Here is a 21,724-nt window from a genome sequence, read left to right on the forward strand (position 1 = left end):
GGGAATTCACTGGCCAGCCAGCCCAGCTTAGAAGATGAGCTTCCGGCTCAGCAAGAGAATAGTCTCCAGGCAACAAGGAGAGTGACAAAGGAAGACACCCAGCAGCATCCATCTCTGCCCTCACCTCTGCATGTGCATGCATGGGTACAGTCACTTGAGCTTGCAACACACATGCACACACAGAGAGACACAGACGGACAGACAGACAGAGACAGTCAGACAGACACAGAGACAAAGAGAAAGAGACAGAAACATACAGAGAGACAAAGAGACATCGAGCTAAGCTGAGAGCTCAAGAAGACCCCAGTAAAAACATGGGGCTCATCCCTGCAATCCCAGACTTAGGAAGCAAAAGGATGGCGAGTTCAAGACCAGTAACACCTTGCCTCAAATAAATAAATAAATAGGAGGAGACAACATTAAAGTGAATTTTAAAGGCCAGCAATGGTGGCGTATGCCTTTAATTCTGGAACTTTGGAGGTTGAGGCAGGTGAATCACTGTGAGTTCAAGGCCAGCATAGTTTATGTAGAGACCCGAGACAAGGAATCATCCAGATCTGACATGTCCATCTGAAAGCAGTGGAATCAAAGGGTGACAGACAGGACTCTCTCTGATCATGAAACCGCATCACCTGCAGGTCTGGAGGTGTAGAAACAGAAGGAGCCTGGAAAGGGTTTGCCACTCACAAACAGACACAAGCTTGTGTCCTCAGAGACACAAATATGAAACAGGATGAAACCCTAATGTAGGCAACCTGTTCAATCCAACTCCAAAGACAAGGCCAGTTCTGATGGTATGAACCTGTAATCCCAGAATTGGGGAGGTGTAGACAAGAGGATTGGGAATTCCGGATCTTTCTTGGCTACATAATGAGTTGGAGACCTTGTCTCAAAAAAAGAAAGAAAAGAAAAGAAAACCCTCTAAGTCCAGGTGGTCCTACTGTTTGCCACACTCACCCGCCACCTCTGCCATCCCTACTATGAGTAATATCCAGCTATACTACCTGTGAGAGCCTCTATTGTTACCATCATTCCCATGCCATCTTATTATCACATTTTCAACCGATGGAAGAGCTCCCTGGGGTCCCGACATTGTAGAGAGAGCTCAGAAGAGTGCAGAGAGATGGCATGCTCCCCCAGAGCCCAGTGGCCTCGCAAACTCCAGCCCTCCTCCACCTCCTCTGCCCTCCTCCCAAAGAAAACTGGTCCTCATCGGGGAGCTTTGTGGCTGGCTCTCTAGGCTGCAGGCAGCTGGAGAGACAGGGAGGGAAGCCGGAGGGAGGGACCCAGTCCTGGCTGTACCCACAGGATTGGTCAAGCTGTGCCCTCTCCCCAGAGTCAGAGTGACCTCATCAACTCCCGGGAGCTCTGCTAGTCCAGCTAGGATCCCAGTCATGAGGTGGCTGCCCAGTGGGCAGGGTGTCTCACTGGGGTTGTCCGGGAAGCTACAGTGAGAAGGGAGGAGGCTGAGGACCCTCAGGACACAATGGACAAGTTCCGGATGATCTTCCAGTTTCTGCAGTCCAACCAAGAGTCCTTCATGAACGGAATCTGTGGCATCATGGCGCTGGCCAGTGCCCAGATGTATTCTGCATTTGACTTCAATTGCCCCTGCCTTCCTGGCTACAATGTGGCCTACAGCATGGGCATACTGCTCACGCCTCCCCTGGTGCTTTTCCTGCTTGGCCTAGTCATGAACAACAATGTATCCATGCTGGCTGAAGAGTGGAAGCGCCCTGCAGGCCGTCGGGCCAAGGACCCAGCTGTGCTACGTTACATGTTCTGTTCCATGGCCCAGCGAGCTCTCATCGCTCCTGTGGTCTGGGTGGCTGTCACGCTGCTGGATGGCAAGTGTTTTCTCTGTGCCTTCTGCACAGCCGTGCCGGTGGCCACACTAGGCAATGGCAGCCTGGTGCCTGGCCTGCCTGCTGCAGAGCTGGCTCGCCTGCTGGCTCGTGTCCCCTGCCCTGAGATCTACGACGGGAACTGGTTGCTGGCCCGAGAAGTGGCCGTGCGCTACTTACGCTGCATCTCTCAGGTAAGGGGGCTGGGTCTCCTCACAGGCCAGGATCCCTCTGGGAAGGTCCCTTCTCAAAGTGGGGTTTTCCCTCAGGTGGCCGTGGGTAGAGGCATGCATTCCTAGCTGAGACTCAAGGCAGAGCCCGTGTCTTCTCTCAGACAGGGTCAACCTGGAGAGCGTGTATGGTTTTCCACCTCCTCCATCCTGAGCTCAGAGCTGAGAGGCTGAGAGAATTTGCATTCATTTCCTTTCCCAGGCCCAGGCAGCAGTGAGGCCAGTGGGAGGCTGAGCCATTTGGGTACATTTCCCTGGCAAATGCCCCCAGCTGGTGCCTCCCTGCTCCGGGAGTGGAAGCTGAGGGTCTGTCTGGGTACCTTAAACAGAAGCACATGCGTGACAGAGATGGATGGTTGGGATCGGGCTTAAAGGACCATCTGGGCATTGTGTCCAGGGGCAGTGAATTGTATGATGAGGGGAGACGGGCAGAAGGCAGTGTCTGCTAGAGAAGCAGACCTTTCCCCTCCCCCTCCCCCTTCCCCTCCCCCCTCCTCCTCCCCCAGGGGGACTGTTTTCCTGTACAGTCCATCACCACCCAGACCACTCAAGCATCTCTAACTTAGCTCTAAGCCAAGCTCCTTACCTCCTCCTCTGTGGACCCTTGCCCCATCACCCTAGGCCTCAGGCCCTGGAGCAGCTGTCACCCCACTTGACCTTCAAACTGCCACACTGTGTAAGCTGGAAGGTCCCCCCAGAGGCCACAAACAGCCTGTTAGTAGACAAGTCCCTGTGACGAGTAGAGACTGAATTCTGAAGTCACTTTAGAATTTATTGACTTTATCTAGAAATCAGCACTTGTCAAAGAAAAAAAAAAATCAGATCTCCAACTTCACTTGGAACATGAGAAAAACCTAAGCCCTCTGAAACCACAGTGACCTAGTGAGCAACATGGGAGGCAGCCCCTGACTGAGTTCTGGGTTTTCCCACCTGCCCTCATGGCAGTCACCCCCACTCCCACCCCCACGTCCTTGACTTTTCCCAGCTCTTCTCTGTGCACATGACAGGGAGGGGTGTCCTCTCTGGGCCCTGCGGTGAGCTACTGTCAGAGCACATGTCAAAGCCAAGTGTCCCAGGCTTTTCAGTGGAGTCCAGGACTGTCCAGGGTGTCTCTGGAATTCCTTGAGAGTCCAGCTCAGCTGGTGAAGGCAGTGTTCACTTAGTGCTGTGTCAGTTCTAGAAGCCAGAGGAAAGGTCCCAAGCTTGGAGGTTGAAGGCCACTGGGCCTGGGGAGATCAGGAAAGGGCTTCTTAAGGACGAGGCATGGCCCCTGAGTGGTGCCATCACAATGTCTAACACAGAGAGCTATATGCGGCTGTCTTACGGCCATCATCACATCTGTTTCTCATAAAGCCCCTGGGAGGTTGGTGCTATCCCTAGTAGCCCCATCCTGTAGGTAGAGGAACTGAGACACAGAAAGATCAAGTGGAGACAGGGTTTATACCCACCCAGAAGGCCTCGCTAAGCCCTGCCCACTGAGTGCTCTGCCAAAGCATCACGGTCTATGCTCCCAGGATCTGGTTTCTGTGAGCTGAAGTATATGGCCATTTTACACATGGGGAGATAGAGATCGTGCGGTGGTGTCATTGGTCCATGGCTGTTCTCATCTGTAGAGGCTCTAATAAGTCCTTGGGAGGTCTGCTGACACCCTCTCTCCCCACAGGCACTGGGCTGGTCCTTCGTGCTGCTGGCCACGTTGCTGGCATTTGTGGTGCGCTCTGTACGGCCCTGCTTCACACAAGCTGCCTTCCTCAAGAGCAAGTACTGGTCCCACTACATTGACATTGAGCGTAAACTCTTCGATGAGACATGCACGGAGCACGCCAAGGCCTTTGCTAAGGTATGTATCCAACAGTTCTTTGAGGCCATGAACCATGACCTGGAACTAGGTCACACACATGGCGTGTTGGCCACGCCCACAACTGCAACCACGGAGGCTGCTCCAAGTCCCTCTGAAAGGATGGAGGAAGAGAGGGAGAAGCTGCGTGGTATCACCGACCAAGGCACCATGAACAAACTGCTCATAAGCTGGCACAAATGCAAGCCACCACTGCGGCTGGGCCAGGAGGCACCACTGATGGGCAATGGCTGGGCTGGGAGTGAACCCCGACCTCCACGCAAGGAAGTGGCCACCTACTTCAGCAAAGTGTGAGCTGTAGCTGCAGAGACGGGAATACAGATCTGAACCCACAGTCCTGTGCCCCTCAAAGTAGACATTAAAATAAAAAAACAATTCTGAGGCACAGCCACAAGTCCAGGCAATAAGGAAATCTGGAGCTGAAGGACCTTACCTCTTTAGCTGTGACACTGTCTGGGTGGCCTGGGAGCAGTGGCGCCTGTGCCCCACCTGTGGCTGCAGTATTACAAGTGTTCACTTCTGGCTGTAAGAACAGGATGCAAGGTACCAGGACTGGTACCGAGTCCCTTCCCCGCCCTCATTGTGATGCTGTTCCTTCCATCCTTGGCTGACTGTCCTTAGGCTTCCTAAGTCCACAGCCAGCACTTCCTCTTGCTCCAGACTCCTCTCAGGCTGAGGCTCAAGGACTAAGGGCAATCAGCCCTCTCATAGTGTTTGCCAGTTTCTTGGGTAAGATGGAACGGGGCTTCACCTGGTGTGACACACCTGGGTGACGCATGGTAAGATGCCAAGACCTAGGACCACGTGAGAGAGGCCAAGGTGTGTGTCACGGGGGCCATTAGAACAACTTTTGAGACAGACCCCATGTTTACCTCACACTAGGTACAAAGTTAATATTCTCACACATGATCTTAGGGAAGCAGACCACATCCATGGGGCTTGAGAGCTACAAATGGAAGCTGATGAATTCTTATTTTCTCAGAGGCTCCCTGGGGAGCTTGCCCCATTGTGTGGTGAAGATGAGGGTGTCACCCAAGAGTGGGAGTAAAGACTAGGGTGGGATACAATGGGTTAAATGCTGGTCCTACCACTTGCAAAGTGTGTCTCTGGGCCTGGTGCCTCATTTCCTGGGTTCCAGTCTCCTCATCTGTGCATCAGGGAGAAGGCCGTCTACCTCATGGGTTGACCATGTCTAAATTCACAGGGCACTTAGCAGACACCTGGGCCAGTGTGGTTAATGTGTTTGTTTGTCTCTGAGCCCGTGGACAGCTTGCTCTCCCCTCCCTTGGCCCCAACCAAGGGACAGGAATCTTGTCCATGCAAAGGAAACAGAGGTGCAGGCAGGCTTCCTGTCTCCCAGCCCCATCCTTCACCCCCGCCTGTTCATCTCAGGGCTCACTTTGACCTCCTTTGTTTTCATCTCCCCTCATCCGCTGTCCCTCCACTCTCAAGTGGAGCCCCGGCAGGGTGGCAGGGAACGGGCAGTAGAGCCTGACTCCAGCCCTGAATGAAGGGACCAGATGAATGCAGTCTGGAGTGCATTGGGGGCTTCCACTGGGGACAGGGTGCCAGAAAGTGCTTGGAGAAACAAATGCAAGGCAAAACTTTGGTGAGACCTGGCTTCCAGCACCGGAGTGGTGGGAGATAGGGCAAATCTCCCAGCCTGTAAAGTGCTTGTGGGAAGACAAGGATAAAGAAATACCGATTCCTCTCCATTCATTTCTGCCACACAGACAGGCCAGACTCAGGAGGGTCCAGCCTGGTACTCAGTGTGAGATCCAAAGTCACAGCCCTGGAGAGCAGATGTTCCTGGGGCTATCTCCCAATCCTAGGCTGGGTCTTGGCACTCTCCACAGCATGCTACTAGCTGACTCATGACTCTCTGGTCTTGCCTTTGAGCTCCCAGAGATAGGAACTCGTGGCCACTCTAGGGACAGGCAGGGCAGCTTAGAAGCCTGCTTCCCTGTAATTTCCACCTTTGCCCAGCGAGCCCAGAGGATCCCCAGATTCCTCGATTTAGTTGTCAGCTGTGCAGAGGTGGATGGGGACGGTGCTGGGAGTTAGCTGTAGTGGGAGCCTCTTCTGGGGACAGGCAGAGGCAGGACTCTCAGAGAGAAGGGCAGGGTCTTGACCTTTTGCATTCTGGAACAACACCATCAATCCTGAACACCCACCTATGCCCTGACTCCCACAGGGGCTGTTCTTTAAACTGGCCTGGAGGGCAAGCCTGGGCAAGATCTACTGGAGGGCCCGGCCTGGCTCTTGCCTAGACCTTCCCAGATAGCCCCCAGGGGTGCACAGGGTAGAGTCGGCAGGGCCAGTAGGGCCAGCCACAGCGGGGCCCAGAGGCGGGCTGGGACAGGACGCAGCAGCTGAGACCGCTCCTCTAACTTCCTCTGTTTCTGTCTCGCGCCGCCCTCAGCAGCCCGCCCTCCTCGGCCTGGCTCCAGGAGGCTGATTTTCCATTCGCTGACGAGAAAGTTCCATGCCACTGTTTTCTCTCTCTCTTTTTCTGGAGTTAAATTTGTTTGCAGATGCTTGCAGCTCATCTATAGACGCCTGGAGTTAAGTTTGTTTGTAACTGGGCCCCAAAGCCCTGTTGCTTTCAAACGAAAAAGCGGAGCCACAGAGAACCCGCCCCGCCGCCGTGAGGCCCTTTGCCTTGCAGACCTGAGTCTGTCCAGGGTCGGTGGGGCTCGCACTGCTGTCACTCTGAGAGGCCAGCCCAGGAAGCCAAGGTCACTGGTGCCTGCAGCCAGCCCAGGTAAGGATGGGCCCCTTCCTTGGGTGTGCAGCTATCAAAGGAGCTGGCAGGCTGGTCCCAGGCAGCCTCCAGGGATTGCCGGGAGAGGGACCCCTCGACATGGAAGTACTGCTTCCACTCCCCTCCCTAGCCGCCTGGCTCCTGTCCTTGGGAAGAGGCCCCTAGCACAATAATCTCAGAAAAACGGCCCAGTCCAGCCTGTGCTCCTTCCCCTTTCAATCAGGCATTTTGTACTTGAACATTGGGTGGGTTTAAGAACCTGGGGCCACTAATTGGGTGCCAATTGGGTGCCAGGAAGGGAGCAAGGGAAGGATGGAGGGAGAAAGGCAGGGATGGGGTTGCCTCCAGCAGCAGGATGAAGTCCCTTCTTTGCGGGATTATTCAGGATCTCTGGGCTCTGAGCTGGGGAGTCAGACTGTCCCTCCTCCTCCTGGAGCCCACATAGCCACATGGCCCTGCCTGTGCCCATCTGGCATCCTTGGCAGAGGCAGCAACAGGAAAAGGGGTGTGAATGGAGCAGAAGGAGCTGGTCCAGGCCTCCCTGTCTCTCTCTCCACTGCCAGACTTGCTCTGGCCTGGGAAGTTTTGTTTTCTTCTTTCCCCTGATGCGGATGGTCATAGGGCCACACCCTGCCTGTCTCTCTGTGTGTGGGTGGAGCCTGGGAAAGAATTAGGGCTAAACTTCCAAAGAGCCTGAGGCCCAGAGCTCCCCTGGCAGGGTGCCCTCTCTGCTGCAGTCGCAGATTCAGGGGACAGCGGACAGGTGCTGCGGGCCTGAACCCCACTAAGGCTGTCCGTGTCTGTCTGCTGCGGAAGGGCTTGGCCTAGGCTCCTAGGAGCAGAGCAGGATGCTGGATAGGGGAAGTTTGAGGGGAGCCAGGTCTGAAGGAGGTTGTGAATGGGAACTAGCTTACTTCAGACTGATTTTGTCCACTTCCTACGTATCCTCAAGTCAAGTTAAAGCCTCGCCCGACTCCTCCGGGCTCACCCAGCCTCAGGCAAGACATCCTGTCCTCCCTGGGTCTTCATTTTCTGACCTTTGCCATCATGAGAGTCATCCCAACCTGAGTTTCGGACGTTGAGTGATGGGCATCATTTGTTGTCCCCTAACGTTCCTAGGAAGGGATCAGGGACCAGAGTGACTTACCCTTTTCATAGCTGAGTCCAGAGGTCTGGAGAAAAGAAGTGTGTTAAGACCCTGAGGTCTCCAAAATGAAAGGGTTTTGTGTACCCAAGGAGGCTGACATCTCGTGTCAAATTTGCTCTGGTCCAGAGGGCCTGGCTCCTCACCAGACCATGGCTCCATTAGGACAGCCCCTGCAGTTTTGATACCCGTATCACACCCTCCAAATTATCCCGAGTCCTTAGCATCTCTGTACTTCCTGGAATCCCAGAGAGAAGTCATCCCCTCTCACCTAGCGCCTCCGGCCATTCTTGAGTCTCCTGATGAGGAGAAGGCAGTGGCAAGAACATTTAAAGGATTCGGGGCAGGCAGACCTGATCTTGAACTTGGAGGCCTGCCCGTTATTTACATGGGGCTGGCTCGCCCTCAGGAAGCCTCACCCTTTTCTGGGCTCGAGGTGGGGGTGCAGAAGGCTGCCAGGGGGTTCCCAGCTCATGAAGACAGGCAGCATGGATGGAGAGTGTCAGCACCAGGCAGGAACCTAAGCAACTGTGGCTGCCACCGTTTCCACGGAGGCCCCGAGCTTCCCCACCTGCTTGACCACAGCAGCCCCCCTCAGCCTGTGTTGAGGGACGAGCATTTATCAGTCATCTGTTTCACAGGAAGCACCAGATCAGCGGCTGCAGGCGGTAAAATGGCATAGTCATGCTCTGCCGTCGGTGTCCCCCGGCCCGTGCCCCCTCCTAGTCTCACCAGAAGCCACCCCGATTGCATCGTCCTCCTCTGCCTCCTCTTGAGCATCCCATCCCCTGCCCACCAGTCACCATGGCAGCCTTGATCGCAGAGAACTTCCGCTTCCTGTCTCTCTTCTTCAAGAGCAAGGATGTGATGATTTTCAATGGGCTGGTGGCCCTGGGCACGGTGGGCAGTCAGGAGCTGTTCTCCGTGGTGGCCTTCCACTGTCCCTGCTCGCCGGCCCGGAACTACCTGTATGGGCTGACGGCCATCGGCGTGCCTGCGCTGGCGCTCTTCCTCATCGGAGTCATCCTCAACAACCACACTTGGAACCTAGTCGCGGAGTGCCAGTATCGGAGGGCCAAGAACTGCTCGGCCGCCCCCAACTTCCTTCTCCTGAGCTCCATCCTGGGCCGCGCAGCTGTGGCTCCTGTCACCTGGTCTGTCATCTCCCTGCTTCGAGGGGAGGCCTATGTCTGTGCCCTCAGTGAGTTTGTGGACCCCTCCTCGCTCACAGCCGGGGATGAAGGCTTCCCCTCAGCTCACGCCACGGAGATCCTAGCCAGGTTCCCTTGCAGAGAGGGCCCTGCCAACCTGTCGGGCTTCCGAGAGGAGGTCAGCCGTAGGCTCAAGTATGAGTCCCAGGTAAGCAGCTGTGTGAAGAAGGGCAGCCTTCTGCCTCCCCTCCCTCAGCGGTAGCTGGTGGGGCGGTACACAATAGTACGGCCCCGTGTGAAAGCGAGCAACTCTCCAGGGAAGCTTTAGTGGCCATGCCAGGTCTCGGAGCAGGGTAACTCCCTGCTTAGTGTTCTGTGGGGCAAGGGTCAGTTCATCTCAGGGGTGATGCGGGTCTCGATTTGCCTTTGGATGCGTGCTGGGGATGGAACCCGAGTCCACATGAATGCCAAGCGCGTGCTCTGCCAGGGAGCTCTACTTGTCTTAAGCACTAAGGGGACGGCAGCTGGAATGCCAGAGAAAGCATCCCATATCCCATAACACCACAAGGCCATCCCAGTCTACCTGCTGAGATTATCTTTACCCCGGCTTGACTGGGCATTGGCCCCTGCAGGCCTCCTCAGAGACTCTTGCTGTGGGCTTTCAGTTGACAGTGAAACCTGGGTGACCACAGGAATGATCATATTCCTGTCCCAGCAGTGAGTCAGGGGCAGGCCGGGAAGAGGCAGGCTACTGCTGCTTGGGCCTAGCTACAGCCTTCCCTGCATCCTGTTTGGGTGTTGGTCAAGGAGAAATAGGTCAAAAGAATGGTCAGGGGCTTGGGAGATGCCTCAGTGGTTAAGAGCACTGGCTATTCTTCTAGAGGACCTGGGTTCAATTCCCAGCACCCACATGGAAGCTCACAAGTATCTGCAACTCCAGTTCCGGGGGTTCCGGCACCCTCAGACATATATTCAGGCAAAACACCAATGCGCATAAAAATAAACAATCAAAAACAATGGTCAGAAGCAGCGATTGGAACTGAGTATGACAGGATGAGGCAGATAGGAAACACAAGATCCTCTACAGGGTCTCTTTCCTTGAAAACATCCGAAGGCTAAGCTAGGTGCTGGAGAGAACCCGCAGGCACTGCTTTTCCAGAGGACCTCGGTTCAATTCCCAGCACCTGCATGGCAGCTCACAACTGTCTGAATTCCAGTTCCAGGGGATTCAATGGCCTCTGAGGGCACTAGGCACACTCATAGTGTACAAACTTAGGTGCAGACAAAACTGTCATTCCCATTACGAGAGAAAGGAAGGAAGGAGGAAGGGAAGAAAGAAAGGAAATTAGCTTCCTGGGCTGGGTCTTGCTTGGGAGGTAAGCGTAGGAGGGCCTGAGCTCAGGGTCATTTTTAGCTCCATAGTAAATTAAGGGCCAGTTTGGAGCATGTCTCAGTGAAGAGGAGGAGGGTTGGAGGAGTGGCTGGGTAGACTGAAAGTGTTGCTCTTACAGAGGACCCGAGTTCAGTTCCCAACACCCACGATAGGTGGCTCACAGCTGCTTGTAACTCTAGCTCCAGGGAATCTGATGCCCTCTTCTGGACTCTGCATTCACAAAAAGCACCCCTCAACACATGTACATACCCCCAACACATATCCTAACACATAGGCATGCCCCAACACATGTACAGATCCCCAACACATGTACATACTCCCCAACACAAGTACATTCTCCCCAACACATGTACATATCTCCAACACATGTACATATCCCCCAACATATGTACATACTCCCCAACACAAGTACATTCTCCCCAATACATGTACATACTCTCCAACACATGTACATACTCCCCAACACATGTACATACCCCAACACATGTACATACTCTCCAACACATGTACATACCCTCCAACACATGTACATACCCCCAACACAGGTACATACCCTCCAACACATGAACATACTCCCCAACACATGTACATACCCCCAACACATGTACACACTCTCCAACACATGTACATACCACCAACACATGTACATACTCTCCAACACATGTACATACTCTCCAACACATGTACATACCACCAACACATGAACATACCCCCAACACATGTACATACTTCCCAACACATGTACATACCCCCAACACATGTACATACCCTAATACATGTACATACCCTCCAAAACATGTACATACCCCAACACATGTACATACTCTCCAACACATGTACATACCCCAACACATGTACATATCCTCCAACACATGTACATACTCTCCAACACATGTACATACTCCCCAACACATGTATATACCCCTAACACATGTACATATCCCCAACACATGTACATACTCTCCAACACATGTACATACTCCCCAACACATGTATATACCCCAACATATGTACATATCCCCCAACATATGCACATACTGTCCAACATATGTATATACTCCCCAACACATGTACATACTCTCCAAAACATGTACATACCCCAACACATGTACATACCCCCAACACATGTACATACCCACACACATGTACATATGCCCACACATGTACATACCCCCAACATTATGTACATACTCCCCAATACATGTACATACCCCCAACACATGTACATACCCCCAACACAAGTACATACTCCCCAACACATGTACATACCCCCAACACAAGTACATACCTCCCAATACATGTACATATCCCCCAACATATGCACATACTCTCCAATACATGTATATACTCCCCCAACACATGTACATATCCCCCAACACATGTACACCTCCCCCCAACACACAAAATCTAAACTAATTCTTTAAACTGCAACAACGTAAAGGGAAGAGGTAAGGCTAAGCTGCAACTCAGTAGGACGCATGCCTAGCACACATCAGGGCCTGTGTTTGATCCCTAGCACCAAATAAACTAGGTGTGGCACATGCCTGTAACTCGGCACTCAGGAGGTGGAGGCAGGAGGACCAGACACACTCAAGACCATCCTCAGCTACACAGGCCAACTTGGGCTACATGAGACCCTGAGTTGGGGTGGGGGCAGGGAGGAAGGAAGCAGAGAAATGGGGCTAAGGTCAGCATCAGAATACTGGTCACTAATCCACAGATCCATGAGCAATAGGCACGGATCACCTCCACGGCCCTGGCCTCGGCAGACTTACTTCTTCCTAGGGTGAAGCAAGCACAGAGATCTAAGGACGGGCAATGGTGGTGGTGTGTGAATCTGAGGCCTCGGAAGCCCTCAGAGGTGGCATCTGAGCTCACCCAGTTTGAGCTGGTTTTTGTGGATGGGAGCCTCGCACGTTTAACATGTGTTCTGTCTGTCCCTGAGCCCCACTCCCAGCTCCTGACCTGGGTTTGGTGGAGTCCAGTGATGATGCACCCTTGGGGCTGAGGAGTTAAAAAGACAGAAGGCACCGGCTAAGCACGAGAGAGTGTGTGGGCTAAAGGGAGTAAGAATAGAAAAGAGGAAGTCCCGCTTGCCCACAGAGCAGAATCTGTCCCTTCTCGAGTCTCCCCAACTCCATCCCCACCCCTACCCCCGCCCTCCCTGCTGCCACCCTCCCCCTCCCAGGCAGGGTCCAAGCAGCCTCCTCCCTGAGCCCCTCCCCATACGCCCCATAGGTGGAGCCTCAGCAGCTCTCGGCCCCTCCCACCCTCCCCCTCCCAGGGAGGGACCAGGCAGCTCTGGGTCCCCTCCCTGAGGCCTGCCTATTCTCTTGGCCAGCTCTTTGGATGGCTGCTCATCGGTGTGGTGGCCATCCTGGTGTTCCTGACCAAGTGCCTCAAGCACTACTGCTCGCCACTCAGCTACCGCCAGGAAGCCTACTGGGCACAGTACCGCACCAACGAGGACCAGCTGTTCCAGCGCACAGTGGAGGTGCATTCCAGAGTGCTGGCTGCCAACAACGTGCGCCGTTTCTTTGGCTTCGTGGCCCTCAACAAGGACGATGAAGAGCTGGTCGCCAAGTTCCCAGTGGAAGGCACACAGCCACGACCGCAGTGGAACGCTATCACCGGGGTTTACTTGTACCGCGAGAACCAGGGCCTCCCACTCTATAGCCGCCTGCACAAGTGGGCCCAGGGCCTGACAGGCAACGGCACAGCCCCTGACAACATGGAGATGGCCCTGCTCCCTCCCTAGGGCCTGCTTCCTTGTTCTCTGCAAGCGGCACTTCTTAGTCTCAAACACACTCTCCCGCACGCTCACTTCTGCACCAGATTTTTCTGTTAACTCTAACGTCTTGGGCATAGACCAATGGGACATAAAACAACTTAGATGTTTGTGAGGATCTTGTGGACATGGTCCACAGAAACTGGGGACGGGGTGGGATGAGTTGGAGGGACTGACTTCCCAGACCTGGGATCTCCTGTGGCCACCAACACATTGTTCACAGCTATGGACTTTCCTAGAGCTGGTCCTTCACTATGCCATGGGTGATCTTCGGTGGGCCTGCAAACGGAGAAGCATCAGCTGGCAGAGCCTGGTGCCAGTCCAACCCACGGGGGGGGGGGGTCATTATTATATAGTACACTTCATGCAGTTAACTTGTGTCTAATTGCATAGGGATGCCCAGCTCCTGTGTGTACAGCTAGGAAGCTGCCTCCATCGTATACCTCTGGCCTAATTTTATATATTTAAACGTTTTGATAAAGCTTTTCTTACTTTAAAAGCCTACACTGGTGTTTGTGCAATGGACAATGACATGTAGCTCACAGTGAGAGGAGATGGGACAAGACTAAAGGGGACCAAAAATCGGCAGCCGTGCAAGGCAGGTCACATGTCCTGCCCAAGGGCCGAGTCTCTTAGCAATTTGAGTTACCTGATGTAATCTGGTCAAAGAGTCTGGCCTTTTGCAGGGGGCAGCTCAGTGAAAAACATCACATTAGAATGTCCTGCCCAAGAACCAACAGCCCTGGTCCTCCTCCCTCTCAGCCCTGCATCGACTAGTTCCACACTAAAAACCTCATGCCCTCCCTCGTCTGTCCTGCTTACTGGAGTACAGAAAACTCAGAGAACAATATAGGCTGTCAGAGAAAGCTTTTTAATTCCCTTAGGCAGGCACACACACACACACACACACACCAACAACAACAACAACTAGTAGGGTCTGTGCTACCACACAGCCTGCTGAGCTGTGGCAGACTTGGAGACGCGCGTGCGTGCGTGCGTGCGTGCGTGCGTGTGCGTGTGTGTGTGTGTCGTGGTGGGGGGGGTGTCACTTGGCCTTGGGAGTCAGGCAGAGACCAGGCAGTATAAGCAATACTTTCAGCTTTCCTAGGTAGTTTCAGTTTCCTATTTCCTTCTGGATTCTTCATCTGTCTTGTCAGTCTCCACAACAGGGCAGATGGTACGGGCTGACCTGAAACAATGTCTTCCCAACACCCTCTTGGGTATGTCCTGAGAGCTTGCCAATAGGCAAAGTGGGACCCTGACCATGAAAACCACTGGCCTTTTCCTTTCTGCTCTTAAGTTGCAGCAAATGCTCCTGAAAGGAATACTTGTTTTTTTTTTCTGAAGCCCAAGAGACTGTTGCCTGAAAAAAACAGAGCAGCCTCAGGAAAAGAAAAGACGTAATTTATTAGATAAAACAAGAGCATTAAACCTCAAGGGCCAGGTGTGATTTAGTGGAATAACAATTGCTTAGCATGTGTAAGGCCTTGGCTCAATCTGTAGCACTGTAAATTAAAAAAATATATATATGTATGTATGTATATACATATTTTTTAAAGCAAGCAGTGATAGTACACACCTTTAATCCCAGCATTTGGGAGGCAGAGGCAGTAATTTCTGAGTTCAAGGCTGGCCAAGTCAGCATAGCAAGTTCTGGGCCAGCCAGGACCAGAGGGAGAACACTATCTCAAAAAAACTATTTTTAATTTTTAATTTCATTTTTTTTAAAAAGGAGAAAGCCTCTCAAATGCTTTATTCTGGCAGGACTGTCCCAGGCATGCTGCAGAAAACGCAGCACTTAAATCGTCCTCAGGAACAGCTGCCACAGTGTCCAGGTGCCTGCTGCAGGCCATGCTGCCTGCTGCCACAGTGTCCAGCAGAGCCTAGAGCTACTAGTCCTCCAGCACCGAGCTCTTGGCCTCCACATACTCCAGGGCCTTCGCCTTGACAGCCTGCACATCCTTCTCGGTGCCATGCTGCTTCTCGTAGTCCAGGTAACGCTTGAAGAAGAACTTCATCCTCTTAGGGGCCAAGCTCAGATGAATGACACGTTCAAAGATGTCCCTACAGGAAGAACAAGGAAGCAATTCCCGCAGGCTCCCTACCACACAACTCCTAGCTACTGCTCCCCAACTTGGCCTCGGGCACAAGGTCCCTCTAACGTCCAGCAGCCACCCCATTTTTCATCTGTGTCATCAGTATGAACTCCTGCCATAGCCTAAAGACACATGGTGAGGACAGAGCTGCCAGGGTGGGGACACACACGACAGAAGCCAAACTTAAACCCACAGAAAGAAGGCAAGAACGAGGCACTTGTTCTTTCCGAACCCTGCTCTATCTACCCACCTCCAGCCCTCCCTGTCCCTTAGGGATTGTGGGGGACAAAAGTGAGAGCCCCTTATGACAGTTCCCAGGCCACCCCCAGCAGAGCTCAGACTTACGAAGGCTGGAAAGGAGAAGTCAAGTGGACAGGGAGCCATGTCAAAGCTGTTTTTCAGCACCAAGTCAGACACCTGGGAGCTGCTAAAGTGCCCTCCTGCCCAGGCCCTCCCAGTCAGCCCTGACTACCGCGGTCCTCACCTGACTTCCTTCTGGCTGCCATGCTTGATGGTCATGTCGATGTAGACTGACCAGACATCTGTGCGTTTCGGGTAGGTGCTCAGTGTGTTTTCAAAAATGGCTTTAGCCCGCTCTGCATCCCCCAGCTGGAATTCTAGCTGGGCAAACTTAGAAATCACATCCACATCTGTGGAGAAAGGACAGGTCAGAGGCAAGACACCTCCAGAGACCCTCACAGCACACTATGCTACAGGGACAGGGTTACCTGACTCATTGCTCTAGGGCCAGGATCTAGGGTGAGATAAGAGACAGACCCCTGAAAGGACATTGTGGGTTTGAAGCCAGACACACACAAGCCTTGCAGACAGCCCTATTCTTAGGCCCATGGACAACAGAATCAGTGCTAATTGTTTTCATGCTTCTGTATTTGGGGTCCAGCATCTGACCTGCACACATCACCATTCACAAGCACACCATCAGCCTTCCTAACTCAGGGGTGGCTCCACCCTTACAAGACACCAACTGCCACTTCCAGCATCAGGCCTGGGTGTGTTCAGGAACAGGAAGAGCACTCACGCTCCTTGGTGGGCAGGCACTCCAAGGCTCGCTGCAGCACGCGGTGACTGGTCCCAGCCTCACTCCTCCTCAAAACAAAAGCGCCATATTTGATCCAGACAGCCTTCTCCTGCCGGAAACGTTTTAGCATCCGGCTGTACAGCTCACCAGCTTCCTGTGGGACAGAGGCAGTGAGGAAGGAGTGTGGAAGATTTGGAGACTGGGAGGGAGGAGCCTCCCTAGAGGTCCCTCCAGGGAAGAAGGTTCCGGATGGAAGACAGGTGTGAGAATAGCAAGGGAAAGCAGAGGGAAGGGGCCTCTGAGGCTGGAGGTGACAGTGGGGGAACCCAGGAGGTGAGGCTCTCACACACTGCTGGCCCTGGCCTGTTCAAGGGCTTGTGGCCTGGGGCAACCAGGCACAGAGCCTAACATCCTACCTTGAACTTGTCCGACTTGGTGTAGATGTCAGCCAGGTGCAGGAAAACCTTGAGAGGCTCATTGTACTGCACAGCCCGCTCGAAGACCTTAGTCAGGGACTCCTGGGAGCCATACATGTTCTCCAGGTTCAGCAGTGCCACCCACACGTTCAGCTTCTCCTGCTCCTCTCTGGAGGGGGTGAGAAGAACATGAGCTCCATCAGCTTAGGCTGCACGCCCACGAACTATTTCTCTCCCAGGCAACAGCTACGTATGTCCTCAAGTCCACCTCTAAGTGCAGACCGACACTGAGACTGTCTCCACTGTAGCCCACTGTAAGGGGAACCTGGCTCCCCTAGCTCTTACTGCAAGTCTGGGCCTGCCCCGATTTCTCCCTCCATTCCTGGGAAGGCAGCCTCCAGACTACAAACTGACTGACACTAAAGATGAACAGAGGCCTGGGTCTGATTCTCTCCCCCGTGAGGGGACAAAGCACAGATAGAGCTGTCATCCCTCTGCAGCAGGCTTCAAAAAGCCACCTCCGCTCCGCCAGGAATAGTTCACACCCAAGTGTGTGCTGAGGTCTGCATGCTGCCTGTTTTACCAGGGAACCTTGCTAGCACACAGAGACCAGTAAACGTTGCCATAGTGATGTCATCGAAGAGGACCATAAGTGATCTGTTTTGGGTGGCTACACTTGAGAGATGAGCCTGACAGACCATGGGCTGCTACTGGCCTGGCCAGGAAGAAATGAGCCATGGTGGCAAACTCTGTGAGCCAAAACAAAGTGTAGAGCGTAGGCCAGACCTGAAGGAGATGGTCTTCAGGGCCCTCTCGGCTACAGCTCGGGCCTTCTCGATCTCGGTGGCCTGCAGGTGGAAAGCCATGTACTGCAGCCACAGGATGGAGCTGTTGGGAGAGCTCAACAGCAGCCGGTCAAAGTCATCCGCAGACTCAGGTTGCCGCCCGGGGTCCATGAGCGCCTCCTCAATGCGGGACAGCTCCTTCTCGGCCTTCTGCTTCTCCAGCTCCCTTTCCTTCTTGCCCTTCTTCTTCTGCATGGAAGGAAGACAGTGAGTCATCTGCTCCTTCATGCCCGGCAGCCCGAGGCAGAAGCCACGGGCTCAGACAGTCCTTGGACACAGGAGTCCAGTTAGAGGAGCAAAGCCTTGGAAACACACCAACCTTGGCTTGCTGTGGCTTCTCATCCTCCTCACTGTCTGAGCTCTCTCCTCGGAGTGGCAAAGCTGGAGTCAGAGAGTCGAGCCCCACGTCCCAAACGAAGCCCGAGGAGAGCTGCAGCCGGGGCACCTCTGCAGGCTTTGTCTGCTTTCCCTGCAGGGTCACAGAACACTGAGGGATGGAAGCAGACCAGACTGCTCCCTGTCCCCTGTCTACTGCCACATCAAAGGACCCCCTCAGCCTCAGTGTCCTGAGGGGACAACAGTGACTTAAAAATGCTCTTTCTAAATCAGTTACTTAGACAATGACTTTATAAAACGTCACACACACACACACACAGGTGCGCGCACGCGCTCTCACAGTAGGAGGTCTGGAGAGATACTGATGGTGGCATGGACTGACAAAAGCGAGGAGGCCCTGCCCAGGACTGAGACTTTACAGCATCGAGGAGCGTGGGCTACTGGCTGTGGCTTCTCTTCATCTGCCCACCTCTTTCATTCAGTTCTTATAAACACGTTATTAGTGTTCACAGACCCAGTCAAGGAGCTACACTGCTGAGGTAGCTCCATCCCCCCTTAACAGCAATTACTGCGGATGGGGCTGGCACGGCACGGCTCCTCCCCAGAAGCCTCCCCCACCCCCGTTCGATGGTGACCCTTACCCTGGGCAGCACCCCCGGCTGCTCCGTCTCATCGTCGCCCTCCCGGTAATAGACTTCCACACCACTGTCGTCCTCTTCTGGTGTCCCAGACTTCTTTGGCCTCTTGTTTACTCCTTCCTGAAATGGTGGGGGTGTAGGGATGGAAGTTTCTCCTCGCCCTCATGGTGCTCTCACTCAGAGGAGGCTGGGCAGCAGCAGCCCGCTTCACGCTCTTCTCATGGGCGAGGCGAGGTGTGACCCTCCCCAGTGCTCACCTGCTCACATGCAGGCTCATGGCGCTCCCGCTTGCCCTGCCTAGGCCTCTGTGACTCTTTTTTCTCCTGGCTGCACAGCTCCACCTCCTCCTGCCCCTTCTGGGTCTTCTCTTTCCTTTTCTGGCTCTTTTTCTTTTTTCTCTTCTCCTTTCAGGCCTCTCTCCTTGGCCCCTTCTTTCCTCTCCTCTTGGTTTAGAAGCCGTGGCTCTGGGGAGGCAGAGAACACGTCCGGCTTCCCAGTGTCGCTGGGAAGGAGTGACAGCTCTATCTGGCTCCTCTCCGGGTTCACACTAATGCAGGAAGAGAGTGAGGCAGGAAGTAAGGACAGAAGGTGACTGGCACTGCAGGCTGTCCAGACCTTGCCTCAGCAGCAGCCACGGCTGGCCTGCCCACCCCCCCCCACTCCACCCCCGCCGTGGAATGCTCAGCATTCTCAGGGAGGATTTACATATTTCATCGGCTCAGTGGAAAAGTCAGCGAGCATCTAGGATGGACCTGCTTCATCACCAACAACAGAGGCCACCTCTACTACAGGTCTAAGGCTGGAGCGGAGGTCAAAGGTTTTTTTCACTCATTTGAGTACTCCATATATCATTACCCACACCTTTATGTTCTGAGTTTACCTCAAAATCTCCTCCCGGGGCTCCCAGAAAAAGGGGTCTAGTTCACACCAAACAAAGGACAGAGAGAGCAGGTGGAGAAGACACCTACCGTAGGACCTTGGCAGTGATGAGCTTTCCCTTGGGGAGGTAACTGTCATAAAGCTCTTTCTCAGGTGGGCTACACCGAGACACATGTGAGTAATGGGCCAAACCAACAACTGAAGGCCCAAGGCTGAAAGGAGACAGACAAGAGTCGTGTGGGTACAAATACACCACCATCCCACCCACACCCAGCGTCTCCACTTTAAAGGGCTTCAGGGTTTGAAAGGATAAATGACACATTGGTTCATGGCATCTAGGAGGATAAGGTTGGTTTTGGAAATCACCATGTATAAGGAGACTATGAATTGAGATTTTGTTTGAGGTACTGGAGATTCATCCCAGGCAAGCTAGTCAAGGGTCCCATCACTGAGCTCTACAGCCCTAGCTGGCCAGGAACTCAGGATGTAGGCCAGGCTAACCCTGCCTGTGCCTCAGAGCACCACCAAGGCAGCTTCCCAGGTTCTTTCATCCACTACAGCACCATAGTGTCTAAGTCGTAAGCTGCTAAACAGACACGGAGAGGAGACACACAGCAGGAATGTGCAGTGCTGGGGCTTAGAACACGCATGACCATATTAAGAGTCATGATGCTGGGTGCTGAGGTGCATGCCTTTTTGGGACTCAAGAGACGGCTCCATGTTTAAGAAGACTTGCTGCTCTTCCAGGACACAGTGATGGCTCCCAGCACCCATATGGTGGCTCACAGCCATCTGTAACTCCAATTCCACAGGATCCGATGCCCTCTTCTGACCTCTGCACACACTAGAGCACCAGGAACACACATGTTGTACATACATACACACATGCAGGCAAAACACTCATATACGTAAGATTTGAAACTTATAAATATACAAACTGGTAATATAGAAGCTCTCTTCTACATTCTTATCAAAGTTGACTAGGGGAGCACGCTCAAGGCCAAGAGGGCAGCCCAGGGAAGCAGTTCTGGATGCAAGTCCCAAAGCCCGAGCTTCATGTTACTCACTCTACGAGCACACCATGCGACAGGACACATTTCACATAGCCTCTCAGGAGCTGCCCCTCCTCGACGTCCTGGATGGAGTTAATCTCCGGATCTTCGATTTTACTTTTTGTTTCTCTGTTTGTCCTAAAGGAATACAAGGCTTCCATATACATACCTTTAACCACTGCTGCTTCCCCAGTACACAATAATCACATTGAGTATGACCACCTCTGCACCTAGAGGACTGCAATCTACAGAGCCCAGTCTGCCTACTCCTGTATTCCTGCCAGGCCAGTGCTATGTGTCTGACAGCTGGCTATGCAGGAACAAGTCAGAGAGAGCCCAAGTTTAAAGCCTGACCTTAGCAACACCCATTTCTAGCCATGGAATAAATGGATGCTGACCAACCCCTTCTATCCCATACTCACCCATCATGGACCTTAGAAGCAGACCCCTCCCCTCAGCAGCACCATCCTGCTACCCTGGACTCCCACATCTAGGTGAGTGAACCACTCCCTGAGAAGGTGGAAGCTCAGAGCTCTATCACAGGGAAATGAGATCTATCACGAGTCTTCTGGGTTGTTTTCAACCTAACCCCAGCACTCACCTGGATGACCGCAATGACAAAGTCAACACATGGTGTTCTGTGGACAGAACATAACATCTGGAATGGGCAAAAAAGAAGGACACATTCAACCATCAATATTTCCTCTGGAGACACTCACAAACGTAAAATTAAAATAAGTCTTTAATACTTTTATTCTTTTGTCAGGTGGGTAAAATGCAGTAGGATACTCTCACAGTGCATTCTCAGTTTCTGGAATCTTCAGCTTACAAGTTTATTGGCACATAATCTGTCAGAAGTTGAGAGATATCTGTACCTAAAGATGAGACCACCCCACATTCTTTTCTTTTCCGAGACAGGGTTTCTCTGTGTAGCCTTGGCTGTCCTGGAACCAGCTCTGTAGACCAGGCTAGCCTTGAACTCAGAGATTCACCTGCCTCTGCCAGAGGATCAAAGGCATGAACCACTGCCACCCAGCTCCCACAGTAATTCTTAAGTATAATCTCCAAGAGACGGCAAGAACACAGGGACAAGGATAACTGAGGGAAGAGTGGCCATGCAGACAGTTAGGTCTGCGCAGAGAGAGACTCTGAAGAGGAAAAGCAGGGTTAACTCTCACCGGTTCCTGAAGTAACTCAGGTAAAACTAACTCATAGTTCTCTATTGTGAAACAGGATTAGAAAAGATCATGG

At 53.1% G+C, this 21,724-nt stretch overlaps 3 protein-coding genes across 3 annotated transcripts in view; 2 read left to right on the plus strand and 1 right to left on the minus strand.

Moving 5' to 3' along the window:
* The first annotated feature begins 1,451 nt into the window (after positions 1 to 1,451).
* Calhm1 (calcium homeostasis modulator 1) lies at positions 1,452 to 5,079 on the plus strand. The gene is made up of 2 exons (XM_040743370.1): positions 1,452 to 2,038; positions 3,738 to 5,079. The coding sequence occupies exons 1-2, from the start codon at positions 1,487 to 1,489 to the stop codon at positions 4,224 to 4,226; spliced, it is 1,041 nt and encodes a 346-aa protein (XP_040599304.1). The 5' UTR covers positions 1,452 to 1,486; the 3' UTR covers positions 4,227 to 5,079.
* A 1,260-nt stretch (positions 5,080 to 6,339) lies between these two features.
* Calhm2 (calcium homeostasis modulator family member 2) lies at positions 6,340 to 13,671 on the plus strand. Its single transcript, XM_005063153.4, has 3 exons — positions 6,340 to 6,696; positions 8,482 to 9,199; positions 12,726 to 13,671. The coding sequence occupies exons 2-3, from the start codon at positions 8,645 to 8,647 to the stop codon at positions 13,140 to 13,142; spliced, it is 972 nt and encodes a 323-aa protein (XP_005063210.1). The 5' UTR covers positions 6,340 to 6,696; positions 8,482 to 8,644; the 3' UTR covers positions 13,143 to 13,671.
* An 884-nt stretch (positions 13,672 to 14,555) lies between these two features.
* The window catches only part of Pdcd11 (programmed cell death 11), a 44,111-nt gene continuing 36,942 nt past the window's right edge, over positions 14,556 to 21,724 (minus strand). The window contains 12 exon segments of the mRNA XM_040743359.1: positions 14,556 to 15,236; positions 15,753 to 15,918; positions 16,308 to 16,461; positions 16,724 to 16,892; positions 17,510 to 17,757; positions 17,888 to 18,037; positions 18,546 to 18,662; positions 18,800 to 18,907; positions 18,909 to 19,089; positions 19,511 to 19,633; positions 20,489 to 20,611; positions 21,075 to 21,131. Coding sequence (XP_040599293.1) covers positions 15,065 to 15,236; positions 15,753 to 15,918; positions 16,308 to 16,461; positions 16,724 to 16,892; positions 17,510 to 17,757; positions 17,888 to 18,037; positions 18,546 to 18,662; positions 18,800 to 18,907; positions 18,909 to 19,089; positions 19,511 to 19,633; positions 20,489 to 20,611; positions 21,075 to 21,131 — 1,768 coding nt within the window. The 3' untranslated portion in view covers positions 14,556 to 15,064.

The sequence above is a fragment of the Mesocricetus auratus genome, unplaced genomic scaffold, assembly GCF_017639785.1.
Source record: "Mesocricetus auratus isolate SY011 unplaced genomic scaffold, BCM_Maur_2.0 Super-Scaffold_4256, whole genome shotgun sequence".
Taxonomy (NCBI): domain Eukaryota; kingdom Metazoa; phylum Chordata; class Mammalia; order Rodentia; family Cricetidae; genus Mesocricetus; species Mesocricetus auratus.